The 17,779-nt window shown below is 41.1% G+C and overlaps 1 protein-coding gene across 1 annotated transcript in view; it reads right to left on the reverse strand.

Moving 5' to 3' along the window:
- LOC122814292 (SSX family member 2 interacting protein) overlaps positions 1-17,779 on the reverse strand; it is a 1,175,977-nt gene that overhangs the window by 218,695 nt on the left and 939,503 nt on the right. Inside the window, exon 9 of the mRNA XM_044086880.1 lies at positions 10,689-10,803. Within this exon, the coding sequence (XP_043942815.1) occupies positions 10,689-10,803 (115 nt within the window). The remainder of the gene's footprint in view (positions 1-10,688; positions 10,804-17,779) is intronic.

Consider the following 17,779-nt stretch of genomic DNA (forward strand, 5'->3'; position numbering starts at 1 on the left):
TGCAAATGGCACGCCACTACTTTCCTGTTTGTTAAAGTTGTGTCCTAATGTTTTAGTTATCACCCCACTACCGGTTCCATCTACAACATCATCCCCATCTATAAAACAACAAGGTGGTGAATGCATCGTCATAGAAGCACCGGTACAAGTATTTGGTGCCATACCAACATCTTCCTCTAAAATATTATATATACTTAAATTAAGCAATGCATTATCGCTCAACTCTTCACTTGTATATGTTGAAGCATAAACATTTTCTTCGCAATTATATCCAGTGTTAGCAGAAACATCCGGGCTAAAATGGTGCTCACCATCGCAAACACAATCTTCCCCAATACAATTTTCCAATTGCTCAAATGCCACCTCAGGTATACTCATTTCATTATTAATAAAGGAATTAGAGACAAAAAAATTGTCAATGTGTGTCAGGTCTTTAAAACTGAAATACGATGATGTACTACACAATAATACATCAGATAAAGTATCTGTTCCAGTTTTGATCTGGACAAAAGTACATTCTGTAGTCTCAGTTAATTTTGGACACTTATCGGTTGAAAAAGTTAAATCATCACTTACTAAACAGTCCCGTGAAGAACCGCTGCCTACTTTCGCGGTCTCCACCCTCCTCTCTGAACACTGCTGGTGCCATGAAATCCCTTTTGGTGTGCCCCCATCCGAGCAATTTTGTCTCCCTCGTATAGGTGTTCTCTGTTCCGGATCCTCTCCGAACGCCTCACACCCTCCTCTAAAGGGCTCCTGCTACCATAGTTGAAATTATTAAAGCTTTCATGCTCCGCAGGCGAAATAACGTCATCCGCTTCCACGTTACTGTGCAAACGTACATCCCTATTGGTGTTACCATGCTGACTAGGCAATTTTTTGGACTTCGGATATACGCTCCCAGTTTGATTTATCTTAGTATCCCCTTGTATTTTCTTTAGTTTGTTACTGTAGATATCACAACTGTGTTCTACATCATGCACAATATTAATATAATTTGTGTAATATTGGTCAAATAAAAGATCCTTGCTAATGTTCTCGTTGATGGACTCAAGTTCATCTAGCAAGGCTTCGACTTTAACCTTATTGTATTTAATCATAATCTCTATTATGTTCAAACCAGTTTTATTAAACAATTCATGCAGCTCTTTAATCATGTTGTCATTCCCATCACACCCATTCGGGTATCTCCATACACGTAAACCTTTCGGCACCATACCAAGCTCTATGTTTTTGTTCAGGTAACTGTTTTCGAGCTGTGTTCTTTTAAGCTTGAATAATCTGATTTCAAACATTTTTAATGATTCATTCATAGATTTACCTTGTTTATTTTTCATCAGGTTCCCGACATTACAGTCACCATCAAAGGTAAAAAGATTAGCTTTCCAATGCCCACTGTTAAAGGCATTGGGCTGATTGTCCACAGCATTAGAGCACATATTAGGTGGTTGCCCTTTAAGTGTACCAGCTGTGTTGCTGGAATCAAGTCCAACTACAATCGATGATTTAGGAGTAGCTTGGGTAAGTGGCAGCCCCAAACTCCCCAAAAACGGAGTAACAAATGCTGTAGGTTCTCAGTCCATTAATGTTTTGATTAGAGTAGAATGCTCTTGTAATTGTTCATTGATCCGCTGCAATAAACAACCAACGTCAGCCGGGGATCCCTCGCTCTCCATGAAGACAAACTATAAACCAAAAGTAGTGTGTACACAACCAATGTAACCAAAAAACAAGAAGGACGAGGTCCAGCCGACAGAAGTTTATTCACAACGTAAGTTGATGAGTTGAATTTTATGATTTCACTATTTCTGAATAGAGGGTATCCTGAAAAATTATGTTTGGATCTGTTTCAGGAAATAACACGCAAAAGGGAAATAGGTGTGTTCCAAGCTATCTTCAAATTTGATAACAATTTGAATAATCCCGTAAGTAATGTTTTGGTAAGGTCAACCTTTCTGGCAAAGTCATCCTTATTGTTTATTTCAACATACAATGGTGATTCTGATGAGATTAGGAAAATAGTCAACAGGAATTGGGGTATTTTGAAGTTGGATAAGGATTTGGCCCCACAATGTAACAGTAAATTGAGTTATGTATACAAGAAAGATTCATCATTTAAAGACATTTTTGAAATGAATGTATGGGGAAGGGGGCTTACATGTAATAGACTAACAGGCAATTTTAAATGTGGAAGGTGTTCCACGTGTCCCTATATATTTTCTACTGGTAACAGCCTCGTGATAAATCATTGTCATATTTCTATTTTGGGTCATTTTGATTGTTACACCAAAAATGTGGTTTATCTTGCTTTATGTCAAGAATGTAATGCCTTTTATGTAGGCAAAACAAGTAGGCATTTTAGGGAAAGGATAAGGGAGCACTTGGTGGATGTTAGACATCTTTAAACCACCAATGCTCTTGCCAGGCATTTGGTTGACCATTCTGATCATAGTTTTAAATTCTGTATATTGAAACAGATAAAGGTGGATCAGCAAGGTAGGATTATGGATACACATTTGGATGTATGTGAATTAAAATGGCAGCTTAGATTAAATGCACACAATTATCCTGGATTAAATGAGTATAGTACTGTTAAGCCTATACTCAAGTTAAGGAACATTACAGGTATCAAACAATAGTATTCACACAGATTTAAATTTTATGTGAAGTTAAGCACTTTTAACAACAGTTATGTTTTAATATTCAAGATATATACATATATTTCTATATACACACACAATGTTATTTATATTATATTACATATATACTTTTTTACTTAAAATTATAAAACTATTTAATTTATAGATGGGTTTTCCATTTAAACAATGTAATTCATTTTTGTATTTTTTTATTTTCATTGTACAATGTTAACAATCGTATATATTGTAAGGTAGTTTAAATGTTTGATAGTATTGGTTATTTTAAGTGTTTTAATTGGATCTTAATTGAATTGTTAATTCATTGATTGATTGCACTATTTAAGTGGTTTGTAACAGTATCATGGCATTCTGATGAAGTCTGAGTATTCGGACGAAACCTAGGTCAATGTTATGGTGCATGGTACGTTGTGAATAAACTTCTGTCGGCTGGACCTCGTCCTTCTTGTTTTATGCTCAGACGATAACTTGGGGACCTTACATTTCCCAGGTTTGCTCTAATCACCCGATGGTGAAGAAGGAACAGAACGGGATCTCTTTTTGTCCTTAGAAGTTGGGGTTGAGACCTCCATCGCAGAAATGACCTCTGAGAAGGGAGACTTGAGTTACCCCTTCAGAATGAGTTTATTTTTGCGCTCATTAAGAGGGCAATGGCTGAAACACTGACAAATATCACATGGAGGCTGCACCGAAAGGTGGGTCGCTCCCAAACAGTATACACAGTCATCATGCAAGTCACTGTTAGGTAACTTGCCCTTACAAGAAGTGCAATGCTTAAAGCTAGAAGTACCCTTCTTACTGGACATTTTATTAGAAATGAACACCACAACTAACAGTACAATCCAACAATAATGAAGTTCACTCAGTTCAAAAATCACCAGAAAATCACAAGAAAAATACCAATATTACAACACAGTGTAAATAAGAAGAAAGGGAAACACCTGAATAAAGATAAAGGCTAACAAGTTAAGCAAGAGAAAACAATACCAGCTATGGTATTGAAGAAATACCACAAGGGTAAGGGAAAAGGCCATACCAACAATGGTACTTACAGTTTACCAATGGTAACAATGGATAGAGTGGAAAATATACAGTTAGACTGAAGAAAAGACACTAGTAATACTAAAGGTTTAGTAAAATATGAAGATATCCAAAAACTTTTACACAAATATCAAAAAAGATTTTACTTAGCTGAGAGCTCGGCTGAAACGTGTCTTTACGGCTACGTGGCAAACGAGATCTGTGGTAACAGGGAGAAGGGCATTCTGGTTAGAGACTTAGCTCGAGAGTTTTTTTGGCTGGCACAAGCTTGGTAATAGGCTGACTCGGTTCCGAGGGCTCGGAACCGAACCCATCAGTGATGAATGGAAAAAAGATTAATATCAGATCACCTACTTGTGAAGCATCCATTTGTAAGGATTTGTCCTGGACCTGCTTAAACAGCCTGTCACCAGACTGTGACCTGAAGGAATGTAGACAGCTTGAAGAAGTAAGTGATGGCAGTCTGCAAAATCCCAAACTTGAACAGCCTGCAAGTGAGGTAAGATTTTGTGCTCCCTTGCTTGTTGATGTACCACATAACTGGAACAATGTTTGTAAAAACCTTTAGAGGACCTAGAACCCAAATGGAGTGAAAAGCTGAAAGAGCTACAAGTAGAGCCCTGTACATGTTGATATGGTCTGCCAGTTGCTTGAGGGGACAAAACACCCTGGACTTATAGGTTGTCAGGAGGCTCCCCAACTGTGATCGGAAGCATCCATGTGCAACTCTTGAGCAGGGAGAGGAACATGGAAAGGCAGACCTGGATTCAAAGAAATCTGTTTGAATCTATTACCGAAGCTTGAGCTTGAGACAAAGCAAGAAAGGAGCCAGATACTCCAGAGGATGGCAGTGCTGGAGTCGCATGGTTTTGAAATACCAAGGAAATTTCCTCATGCGAAGTTTGTCAAAAGGAATGGTGGAAATGGGGGATTCCATTTATCACAGAGCTCAGAAAATTCCCTTGCAGGAAGGAAAGAAAGAAGAGACATGAAATAAGCTCACAGATTCATAGATTAGTACTTGGCTAAATGCCCTTGTGGGGCATTTTAAGCTTAATTACTCCATGTGAGAATCAACCCTGTACCTTGTGTATGTTAGGTAAATACCTTAATCATTATGCCAACCTCCCACTAAAAGTTACATGCTCCCTGTTGGAAAATCAAACCCTGGTCTCCCACGTGATAGGCAGGGATACTCGCCACTATACTAATGAGGAAGATGGTCATCTGGTAATAAGTGTCCACATGCTGGTGTAAAAGCTTTCTCTAATGTCAAGCAATAGCAAAATCACACACCTCCCATTTGACAGCAGTGAGAATCAATCCCTTACCTATCTAAGCACACTGACTACAGAACTCTATATTTAAGGAAAGTGCCACAGCTCAAGTTTGAAAGAGTCAAAACGAGGACCCTGAGAGGTGGGAAACAAGCCAGTACTGTAATGGTCTGAATCTTGCAACCCAGAAACACTTGGTCCTGAGACTGAGTAAAGGAAGACTTTTGGTGATTGAGGGTGAGCCCCATACTGCATAGGAGTAGTATAGTGAAGTATAGATTCTGAACCAGGAGCTGCTGAGAGGGGGCTTGAATTAAAATTACCCAAATAAGGGAATATTTAAATTCCCTGAAGTCTGCAGAAGGCTACCCCAGGGATCAGACATTTGGTAAAGACCCTTGGAGCTGCAAAAAGGCCAAAAGACAAAGCAGAGGACTAATAACTAGAGGAAGAAAGAGAGAAACATAAAAACTTCCTGAAGAGGGGGTGAATATGAATATGGAGGAAAATGTTCTTCAGATCCAGAGATATCAGAAAGGCAAGGGGAAGCAACAGAGGGAAAAGTGTCTAGATAGACACCATCCTGAAAGAAAGGACCTTGAAAAAGATGTTAAGAAAAGACAGGTCTAGAATGGGCCTCCATGACCTTACCTGGAACCAGAAACATTCTGGAATAAAAATCTGTTCCCTGCTGAGACAAGGGAAATGGCTGCTGGTTCTTTGTTTCACCAGATCTGAAGAACAACAGAAAAATGAGGGAGCTGGCAAGGAAGAGGCTGTAGAAGGCCAGAGGATGAAGGGGGGGACTTCCAAGCCATAAAAAGTTAAATAAATAAAAAATTAGGATAATGAAGAGTACCCAGGTGTATGTGGTTATCTGTTTCCAAACAGGAAAAAAAAAAGAACCAGCCTGAAGGACAGAGGGATCTGGCTGACGGGAAGGGAAGAATGGACAACAGACAGAGGCAGACTTACCAGGAAAAGAAGATTTTTAGCCCCTAGAACTCTTGCAGGGCTTTTCTGTGAAAATGTACTTAGGAACTCTCTTGCTCCTAGCAGGTTGTCTAGGCTGCCAACAGGCAAAGGAAGGTTTAGATGGATAATTTCTCCGGAACTTAGTGAAAGGCGCAACAAAGATTTGCTTCAAATTCTAGAGTTTTAAACAACTCTGCAGCAGCTGCACCAAAGAGATTCTGGTTGTCTAATGGCGAATCTAATAGTTTGGCCTTGATGTCTTCAGGCAAGTCCAGAAGGTGCAACCAAGAGTGCTTCCTCATTAGAGATCCGGAGACATTGGCAGCATCAAAACTGCATTTAATGGAATGATGAGCCACCTGTGAGAACTAAAGAGAGAGAGGACAGAAGTCTTCCTGTCCAAAACAGGCATATTTGTCAACCCCCCATATGTTGGGAGAGAAGAGGCAGGACATATCTAGTCATGTGCGTCTGACAATTAATGGTACTGAAAGCCGAAGCAGCAGAAGTATACATGTTTTCCCATAGCTCTCCATAGCGTAACTGTCTTTATCAAAAGGAAAACACCTGGAAGAGGAAAACAGTTCAGACATCTTATTTGTGGACATAGAAACAGCAGCAGGATTACATGAAGGACTTTTTTTGGCAAATGGCTTGTAATCCTCTGAGACTTTAAGAAATATGTCTGACTTCTTAAGTGGCCGAAGCTGGCAGTCAGGAGCCTGAGAAGCTGCAGAAAAGGTATCCAAAAGGGCAGGTAAAACTGAAGGGATTGCAGAAGGTTGGGGCAAGTCCATTTGTAAGAGTTCATAGTATCTTTTTTGAACACCAGAAACCTGGGAACAATCCCACTTAAAGTGTTCCATCATTTGGACCACTGTATCCCTAAAATATAATTCTTCAAAAGGAGAATCAGGGGATAGCGAATTTCTCCTCAGACTCCAAGGCAAAAGGAGAGTAGATCTGGGAGGAGGATGCCAAAGACTCTTCACAAGAATCCAACTCTTCATCAGAAGATTCAGAATCTCTAGGCATTTTAGAAAACATGGAAGACCAGGAGGTAGAAGCATGGACAAACCTTGTGGAGTTTCAGTGCCACAGGTATTGAAAAGACCTCGAGTAAAATCCTGCCACTCTGTGAGGATCGTTAGCCATAGAAGCCATGTTTGTTTTTGTTTCTTTTTTAAAGGAACATCTGCTTTAGCAAATCCAGGAGGTTCAGACCCATGTCTATAGGCGATGAGCGTACTAGGCACCTCTTCATTAACTCATATTTTGGGAAACCCCCTAGGCCCCTCTGATATAATCAACCATGGTTCTCCCTCTACATCTGCACCAGAGGGGAAACCATGGTTGATACTAATATCTGGGAGATCCTTCAAGGTCATTAGATATAATCTACCATTGTTCTCACCCTACATCTGCACCAGATGTATGCAGAGACACGATAGAAGTGTGGGTAGACAGCTCTGTGTTAACCTCCAACTGTGCTGAGGCAGAGGGAACTGACACTGGCACTGAACAGTTCTCATGGACATTGGCACTGAGCAGTCCCTCAGGTTCTTCATCTACCCTGATAGAGATTGTCCGGTGGAGACTGGACAGCAGCAGGATCAGTGTTGTCTTTCTGAATTTTTTTCTTAAGTGGCAGCTGAACATCAGGGTGGGTAGATGCCATGGTACTCCAAGCCAAAAGCTTCAGATGTTGGTTTTCCAAATAAATAGAAAGGGATGAAAGATGACTGTGAAGCATCTTAGGCACAAACATCTGACAAATCTCCCACTGTGTATGGTCATGTGTGGGACCCAAACAAAAAGGTACTTCATATGTCTATCTTTATGAGAAATGTGCTTCCCACACTCATATTTTCCCTTCCTGGATGACACGAAAACAGACTATGAGGAGGAAAAGGAAGGAATCCCAATGGGCCACTTATCTTTAGAAGGCTCAATAAATTAAATAACTCAGAGAATGGCATACAGACCAAATTTAGAGACAGCATTCAGACTTGCAGCAAAGAAGTTCTGTGGATTAGGTGTCTGTACGTCACATTTGTACCTTACACCTTGCACGTATGACATATGATGCCTGGAAGGTGTAAAGGCTTTGGTATGCTGGCCAGATGTCTAACAGGATATCCAAACAGTAAATAATACTGCAACAGTGATAAGGAAGGACATGTTGGCATTCCTGCAACTTTGAGGCCACATGGAACCACTTAAGCACAAATTAAACTAAAATCATACATAGGCAGCAATGGAAATGAGATGCATAAACACTTGCAAACTTACCAAAACAAGGACTTTTTGGAAACAGGTCATGTTAAAGAAAGAAAGAAAAAATCCACTGACTGAATAAAGCCACTCCAGCAGAAGCTGAAGGTCAGAAAAGAACTGAATGAGATGCTTGGCCACAGGTGTATGTAAAATCATAGCGAGTGTCAAATGATTAAACTGTAATTTCTGTTGCACCTTACTCTGCAACGCTTGCACCTAAAAATCAGAGGAAGATACCTACTTTTTAAATACTGAAATTTCCTTTAAGCAGGATTAACACAAAACAAAAATTTGCATAATAAGCTAGCTCTCTGTGTAGTAGTAGTTACTGTTGTTGTCTTTCGGCTTTTCCTGGTTAGGGGTCGCCACAGCAGAACTCCAATCTGCTAATGATTGGCAGTAGATTTTCATGGTGCCGAGTTGCCAGCTTGATGCCCAACTTTCAACGATGGCATGCCCATTCACATATGTCTTTTGGAACGCCACTCGACCCGCGGGAAGGACATGCAGACTCCACACAGAAGGCACTGCCCGCATACTTGCAGGTAGTTAAATAGTAATTGCAGCTTGCTGGATAAAGTTGCTATTAAACAACAGAGGCTAGTGCTACACTGGTCACTGACATCAATGTTAGGTGATAGTTCAGTCTTTCTAATCTAATGTAATGAACCCTGCTTCATAGGATCATAGGAGATTACTACGCTAAAAGTCCTGGGGCCCTTACAAACCTAGCCAAGAGTTTACCCCCCCCCAAAAAAAAAACCTCAATCAGCACCTGTCATCCCTGTCAAGGAGGGACACAGGTGGAACCCCTGGGACAAATTTGTGGTTCCCCATCCACTCATCAAGGTTTTGTTGAAGAGAGTCAATGACATACTTTGTCTGACGTGTATGGGGAGTCTTTTCCAGAGACGGGGCAGCCTCTGGGAGATAAACCTAACTCTCCAGCAGGTTTTGTTAATGTCGCATAATAGATTTAAGCCTTTCGACTGGGTAAGGCGCGAGGAGGTCTCTCAACACAGGTTGTGTAGTTAGGGGGTTGCCGTTCATGTGGTAATCAGTAGGGGCCGTGTTTTTGCCGAATGGTATGATAATACATTTTTTTGCATTTGATTTAAGGTTCTATGCTTTTTTTTTCTTTTTCTGGATACAAACAGGTGTTTCTCATGTCTGCCTATGTATTGTTTGGTAATACTATTTATGTACTCTTGTAATACTTGTACTATTGTATCTGATAACTCGGAGATTATCTCCCTGGGCCTCCACTGAAAATGGACATGGCTCCAGTTGGACTATCCCAGTCAACAGATGTAAAATAAATAAATTAATAAAATAAAATTCTGTGGCATTCAGGTTTTTACTGCTCCAATCCAACAAATGACCTACCTGCTCCCCTTATCTGATGGTTCGTGCATTCCTGTCAATCTCCTACCTGCACAGGAAAGTGACCTTTTGGTTCAGTAACCTTGAATGCTGCCAGCCACAGTGACAGTCTCATAAAACCATACTGTACAGTTGGTATTGGATTTTGTTAAATGCACTGCAATGCAGACAATCAATTACATGAATGGAAGGACAGTCATCTGTACATGAATTCTGCTGCTGCTGTCCCTTGCAAGTGAAGGAAAACGGAATTATACTACATCCAATTTAAACTCTGTGGTATCACTATGCTCACAACACAAAAGCAGTCCTATGGGCATATCTCCTCCCGCCAGATGAGCCCCTTATGCTTTGGTTATTGGATGCAAGCAACTTAGTGGACATAGTACAAGTATGCTAACTGGTCAGACACTACTCAATTACTTGCAAAATTTGCACTTATTTATTGCTACAGGTGAGAACAACAGAACAGCATTTAGCATTACTTATTCAAAGCACTTAGTTTTTAGGTTCAGTCACTGGTTGGCATGCCTTGTTTGTGTAGTCTGCATGTTCTCTCTGCGTCTGTTTGGTTTTACTGATCTTCCAAACTGCCCACTATGTGTGTGTGTGTCCTATGATCATATGTCACCCTGTTCAGAAGTGTTTTTTTTTTTGCTTTACACCTATTGCCTGCCAGGATGGGCTATAGCACCCTCTAAACCCAAAAATGATAAAGTAGGCATCAGAAAATGAACAAATATCCATTGCTGTTACTGTAACCAGCCAAGACATATTTTTGCTTTCCAAATTATTGTGTCCTTGCACTTGTATATCTATGTATGTAGTCAAATATGTACTACATGTGCTATGAGGCAAACATTCTGGTTTCATTAAAACAAAAAGGAACAGTGTAAATTAGGATGTATAAATAAAATTGGCCACACATTTTTCTTCAGTATAACAGTCAAGGCATTTAACTGTGTTCAATAATCCTAATCTGACTTCCTGGCATTCTTAATAAAAATGAACATATTGCAGTTGTTTTAATACCCATGCAATGTTGAATGCCACACTGAGTTGCATACTCTGTACTTACTTGATAAGGCACTGGGTACTTTCACAGTTTGTGACTTATTGACATCTTGGAAGGGACTCATGTTCAAAAATTGCTGTTTAAGCCATGCTGCTCTATCTTCTTCAAACGATTTTCTCTATATAAAAAAAAAAATACATTACAAAGAGGAGCAACTGCAGACAGATGATGTGAATTTAGATCAGATATCCTAACACAACATCTAACTGCATTAAAATGTTGGCTGACTCAATCATGAAATGCCTTTAACCAGATTCGAAATGAATGTGTACTATTAAAAAAAAAATTACATAGAACCCGGTGAATTAAATTCTACAGCTTGTGATGGTGGTCCTCTGATGACATCAAAAAAACTCTATTCTTTCTACTGTAGAATCTTCAATGACAAAGTATAGTTGTGTACACTTACCATAAATGTAGATGTATGAGTGTATTCACTGTTGCAGTCATTACATTTGGGTAATCTGCTGGCAGGTTGCCCTCAGTCTGTCTGATTAACAAAGTCTTGGGTCCTGCATCGGTTGCTGCCCTTTCCTCCATGATGTCAGGTCATCAGGGGTATAAAACATGCAGCCGACGCCATTACATCAGTTTTTCTTGCCCCAGATGTCAGATGTCCCCCAAATGGGGAGCAAAATATATATAATTAAAACCACAGAAATATATGTCCAAACAAAAGCAAATACACCAAAAAGACTTTTAAGCATAGTAAAGGAAAGTAGAGGTATAGTAAGAGAAAATCACGGGGCTGGAGGGAGGGTAATCAGGACTGCAACAGTGAATACACTCAAACAAATACATTTATGGTAAGTGTACACAACTGTACTATGTTCTTCATGTTTCACTGTTGCAGTCCTTACATTTGGGTAGATTCCCAAAGCTATGGTTGGATGGATTTATACAGCATTTGGACCAGCTATAAGGCTCTGCAAACCAGCAGTGGCAAAGCCAGCTCTAGATTTAGAGAAAATTGGTAAGTGATAATGCTTGGTGAAAGTATGAACTGAACTCCAGGTAGCAGCTTCTAGAATATCCCTGGTAGGAACACCTCTGAGAAAGGCTGTTGAAGTAGATGCGGCCCTGGTCGAATGAGATCTGATTCCCTGGGGGAAAGGTTTTCCATGGTGCTTATAATAGAAATTAATACAATGGCTTATCCATTTAGAAATGGTTTGCTTTGAAATAGCCTTCCCCTCTGCCCCTGCAGCAAATGCTACCAGCAGTTGTTCAGATTTTCTTAGAGATTTAGTCCTGTCCAAGTAGAATCTAAGTTGTCTGTGTACATTCAATGAATGCAGAATCCGCTCTTCCTTGTTCTGTGGATTGGGAAAGAAAGCTGGCAAATGAATGGACTGATTAAGAGCCACACTGGATACCACCTTGGAAATGAATGATGGATTGGTCCTGAGTGACACCCTGTCCGCATGAAAGATGATGAAAGGCTCCACTGCCATAAGGGCTTGTAATTCAGATATCCTTCTAGCTGAAGTGATTGCTAAAAGGAAGGCTGTTTTCCAGGAAATAAATTTTAAGTCTGCAGTTGCAGCTGGCTCGAAAGGAGGTAGAGTGAGTTTCTCCAATACAAAGTTAAGGTCCCAGGCAGGGGTAGGGGCCCTCCTGAGTGGTCTCAGGTTTTTGGCCCCTCTGAGATACTGTTTTAGAAGAGGATGAAAGAAGGGGGGGGGGGTTTGTGTTGTAATGAGCTGAAATGGCTGAGGCATGGATTTTTATGGAAGAAAAAGACAGGCCCTTGTGAAGCATCTCAGTTAAGTATTGCAAAATCTGAGGTAAATTGGGCACTGCTGTGCTCATCCCTTGAGATTGATTCCAAGCACAGAATCTTTTCCATTTGTCAGTATAAGATTTTCTAGTACTAGGTCTTCTTGCCTCCAAAATGACATCAATCACAGGTTTGCTGAGGGATGCTAAGGGGGAATTTAAGTGATTAGCCAAGCTGCAAGATTCAATGTTTGGAGCTGAGGGTGCAGAATTTGGTTCTCCTGCTGAGACGGTAAGGAAGGTGTCTGAGGCAGGTGCTATGGAGAAATGTGTGACACACTGCACGGGAGTGGGTACCAGTGTTGGCGAGGCCAGTCTGGAGCAATCAAAATCATTTCTGGTTTGTCCTGTTTGACTTTTAGTAGAACTTTGGAGAGCAAAGGCAGAGGGGGAAAGGCATAGACTGATAGGTTTTTCCAGGTGAAGGACAGAGCATCCACTTTCCAGGCTTTTTTTGTGATGAGTTCTTGTGCAAAACTTGTCCAACTGGCAGTTCTGGGGTGAGGCAAAAAGATCTATGTCTGGGCTCCCCCATTTTCATGTCAACATGTTGAAAATCCGTGGTTCCAGTTTCCATTCGCGAGGGTCCATGAGATTTCTGCTTAGTTCGTCTGCCAGAACATTCTGCTTTCCTGGCAGGAATTGAGCTTGTAGTTGTACTTGGTAGCTCAAGGCCATGTTCCACAATGTCATGGCTAGTCTGCAGAGGGGGTAGGAATGTGTACCCCCCTGCTTGTTTATGTACCACATAACCGTAGTGTTGTCCGTCTATCAGTAATTGTCCTGGATGAAGGTAGTACTTGAAGGCTGTCAGAGCATTCTGTACAGCTAGCATTTCTTTTTGATATGAAGGTGCATTTGATTTGGGCTCCATTTGCCCTGAATGCACTTCCCTGCCAGATGAGCCCACCCCCATGCATAGTCTGATGCATCTGTAGTTAGGGTATGGGTGGCAGGGGGTGGTGTGAATGGCACTCCCTTGTTTTGATGGCATGCCTCTGACCACCATAGGAACTCTAGGCGCAGGCAAGGTATGATAGGAATCATTGTTTCCAGGCTGCGACAATGTTGACTCCATAAACTTTTTAAGTACCACTGAAGTTTCCTCATATGCAGTCTTGCATACGGAATTATAGGAATGCAGGAGGCCATGAACCCCAAGGCTTGCAGTATTGGCCTTGCAGATAGCAGGGTTTTTGTGGCCACCTGTTTGAAGCAAGTCACCAAAGGAATTTGCTTTTCTGGCGTAAGGAAAGCCATCTGGGCAGTTGTATTCAAGCTTGCACCCAGGAATGTAATCTTTTGAGAGGGTACCAGTTGAGATTTCTTTGTTTATGGTGTACCCTAGATAGGTTAGAACTCTTTTTACAAATGCCAGATGGTTTAGAAGAATGACCTGGTTTTCTGCCTGAATTAGACAATCGTCCAGGTATGGATATATTTAAATATGCCTTTGCCTGCAAAATGCAATTACTGGAGCCAGACACTTTGTGAATACCCTGGGGGCAGTAGACAAGCCAGAGGGCAGTGCAGAGAACTGATAATGCATGCAGCCTGCTTTGAAGCATAGGAATCTTCTGCAAGATTCCCTGATTGGGATATGCAGGTAAGCCTCTTTTAAGTCGAGAGTTGCCAACCAGGCATCCTTGCCTACCATAGGAAGTAACTGAAGATTCAGCATCTTGAATTTTGGAATGTCCAGAAAGGTGTTTACAGTAGACAGGTCCAGAATTGGACGCCATGATTTGTCTTTTCTGGGCACCAGGAAAAGTCTGGAATAGAAACCTTGTCCCTTTTCCTCCTCTGGTACTAGTTGAAGAGCCCCCATGTTTAGGAGGGAAAGTACTTGTTTCTGTGCCTCCGCCCACTGATTTGGGGGCAGGTCTGTCCACCCGTTTGGAGTTGGCAGCGTGTGGAAATGAAATCTGTATCCCTGGGACACTATATTTAAAACCCATTTGTCCTGGGTTATAAGTTGCCAGTTTCTTGAATGAAGAGCCAGTTTTCCCCCCAGTGGTGGCTAAGAAGTAAGTGCTTGGTCATTTCAAAGGGAAGTCACTGAGACTGTTTATCATTGGGTGGTGCCTTGTTTCCAGATTTGGAAGTGGAAGCACCCCATTGCTTAGTTCTGAAAGCCCCTTGGGACTGAAACCTGGTGTTTTTGGAATGTCTGGGTTTGGCCAAAGTGGCTCTGGAAGGAGCAGGAAAGGACCAGTTCTTAGACCAATGCGTACTAAATCTAGGAGGTTGCACTTGTAAGAAATCTTTCACAGTTTGCATAGATTTTGCTTCATCTTCCATCTTTTTTAGAATTTCTTTAGCCTTATTGCCAAAGAGGCAGTCCTGCTGTAAAGGAGCATCCAAAAGTTTTGCTTTAACATGATCAGGCAGAGATTGCTCCTTAAGCCAAGCATGCCTTCTAAGCACAGACCCAGTAACAGCAGCTCTACAAGAGGCCTCTAAAGAATCAAAACCACATTGCAAAGTATGTTTGCCAACTTGTTTAGCTGAATGCAATAAATCCTGCAAATCTTTATTCTCCACACAATCAGATATCAACATCATTTTCTTGTTATGCAGTCCCTTGAAATGCTGTTGATATTTTAGCATATGAAATTGACAGTTTAAAGCCCTGGTTGCTAAGGTTGCAGAAGTATAAACCTTTTTACCCCATCTATCCAGCGCCCTGTAGTCTCTATCAGAAGGGGTAGGATTTTTAGCAGTAGAAGCCTTAATGTCCTTGGGCCCCTGAGAAATCGTTTCAGGGTCCGCAAAAGGATTTTTGAAAAGGAATTTGTGGGACTCAGGAACCCTGTAGTACCTGTCTGGTTTGCTAGGGGCTGGAGGCAAGGAATCAGGGGCCATACTGGATTCTGAAAACACATCATCAACAATCAAATAAAAACGATCACCAACCACAGTGAGCACCAAGGTCCTTCCAAACAAATGTTCAATACACACAAAAAACAGCAGGTGGACCCAGAAATGACAGCAAGGCTTGTAGATGAATCCGTCTAATTCACAAAAAATAAGGACATAAGCGCTTTCGTAGTATCACTACTTCATCAGATATAAATCACATTAACAAAACCCCTCCTTAAATAACATTGAAATAAGTCACATGTATCACATCATTTGTAAATTAGAGAGACAAGCACTATAAGCAACAACACTTACAAAAACATGAAAAACTATTAAAAACATTATTTCATACCATAATTAATAAATCAGTATCTAAAATAATTCATTAAAACAATAACATTCACAGAAGCACACACAAAAACATGTGCAAATAACACTTTAAAGCACTAATACATAACATACTACCTAAAACAATTAATTTCCTCTTAAGGGCTCTAGCCTTGAGTTTAGGTCTCAGTGGAACTCTGTCATTCAGGCCATGCCCAAAATCACCCCTCATCCTAATTATCCACTTTGACTCCAACTGCTCTGTTTGATTCTTAATATCTCTCTTTCTATTACTTTCTATAACTTGTCCAATTACTAAAAATTTAAAATAATGTGTTCTATCAGTCTCAGATACATGTTTAGAGAGAGCACTCACTGTATCATTCTTACTTATGTTGTAGTAGTGTTCCCTAATTCTGTCCTTTAATGCTCTATCCGTCTTACCAATGTAGAATTTTTTTACATGTGATACAGTGTGCCAAATAAACAACATGGAGAGTACTGCATGAGGTTTGAACACTGAACCTATAAATTCTACCCTGATCGGGGTGACTAAACACCCCACTACTATCTATATATTTACAAGCTTGGCAATGTCCACACGCTGAGGTACATCCCCCATGTACACTAAACTGTTTCTGTTTGGGGTAGCATAAATAGAAGTTATGTACTCACCATAACATTTGATGTATGTAGTCCATCTCGCCTCATATTCTTACCCGTGGGTTCGGAGCCGAATGTCGGCTCCGACTCAGCCAAAACTTTTCTAGCTCGAAGTCTTTCTATTGGCTGGGCTAAGATGGTATCCCATGCTGCACTGCTCTATATCCCCAGATCTAGTTTGCTGCAAACACCAGCACTCATACTCCATGCATAACAACACCCAAAAAAAGGAAGAACAAACCAAGAATTAAGGGAGCTCTGAAACCAGACCTATCCTCCAGGAAGGGGGAATAAGTAAGAATGTGAGGCGAGATGGACTACATACATCGAACGTTATGGTGAGTACATAACTTCTTGATGTTATGTAGTCCAATCTCGCCTACATTCTTACCCGTGGGACAGCGTCCCTAGCACCTAAATCCTGGGAGGCTCAGTGGAAAATACTCCTGAGCACTGTGGAACCAAAGGAAGACCTGCCCCTAGATACCACATCCAACTTGTAATGAGTAACAAAGGTGTGAGGAGATGCCCAAGTAGCCGCAGCACAAATATCATCAAAAGACAATCTGGCCTGATAGGCTGTAGATGTAGATACAGACAGAGCAGAGTGAGCCTTCACCGGAAACGGTAAATCTTTACCCCCTGAGGAATAAACAAAGGATATACAGCTGGAGATCCACCTGGATAGAGTGACTTTGGAAACAGGAGACCCCATTCTGTTTTCCGAAAAGGAAACAAACAATTGATCAGATTTTTCCTGAGGTTTTTCGTTCTGTGCAGATAAAAACGCAGTTGTCTGTGTACATCCAATTGATGGAATTTGAATTCTGCCTTGTTTGAGAACTGGGGAAAAAACACTGGCAATTCAAAGGTTACTGATTGACCCCACTTTGGGAAGAAAGGAGGGGTTCGGTCTAAGAGAAACCCTGTCCTTATGAAAAATCAAGTATGGGGGTTTGACTGACAGAGCTTCAATCTCTGAAACGAGTCTGGTTGACGTGATGGCTACTAAAAAGACAGTCTTCCAGGTCAAGAATTTTAAATCACAAGTAGCTGCAGGTTCAAAGGGGGGTGAAGTAAGAGCCTGTAGAACAAAGTTTAAATCCCAGGGCATGACAGGTTCCTATACCGGAGGACGAAGTAACAGAGTGCCCTTCAGGAAAGCCTTACAGAGTATGAGCCATCAGACTAGGCTCATTTGTGACATGAAAGGTAGAAATCGCCGCCAACTGGACTTTGATGGTAGCGGCCGCTGAGCCCTGGTGAAAACGCATAGACAAGAACTCCAAAACAGATGAAATTGGAGCCGTGTAAGGGTCAATCCTTTGGGTATGAGCCCAAATTGAAAATCTCTTCCATTTGGTGAAATAAATCTTCTGGTCGAGGGCTTATGAGAGGAAGATAAAATATGAACTACCTCCGGTGAGAAATGATGAAGCCTAACTAATGACAGAAGTGGAGTA

This window comes from Protopterus annectens, chromosome 10.part0, assembly GCF_019279795.1.
Source record: "Protopterus annectens isolate FY-2018-M chromosome 10.part0, PAN1.0, whole genome shotgun sequence".
NCBI classification, from domain to species: domain Eukaryota; kingdom Metazoa; phylum Chordata; order Ceratodontiformes; family Protopteridae; genus Protopterus; species Protopterus annectens.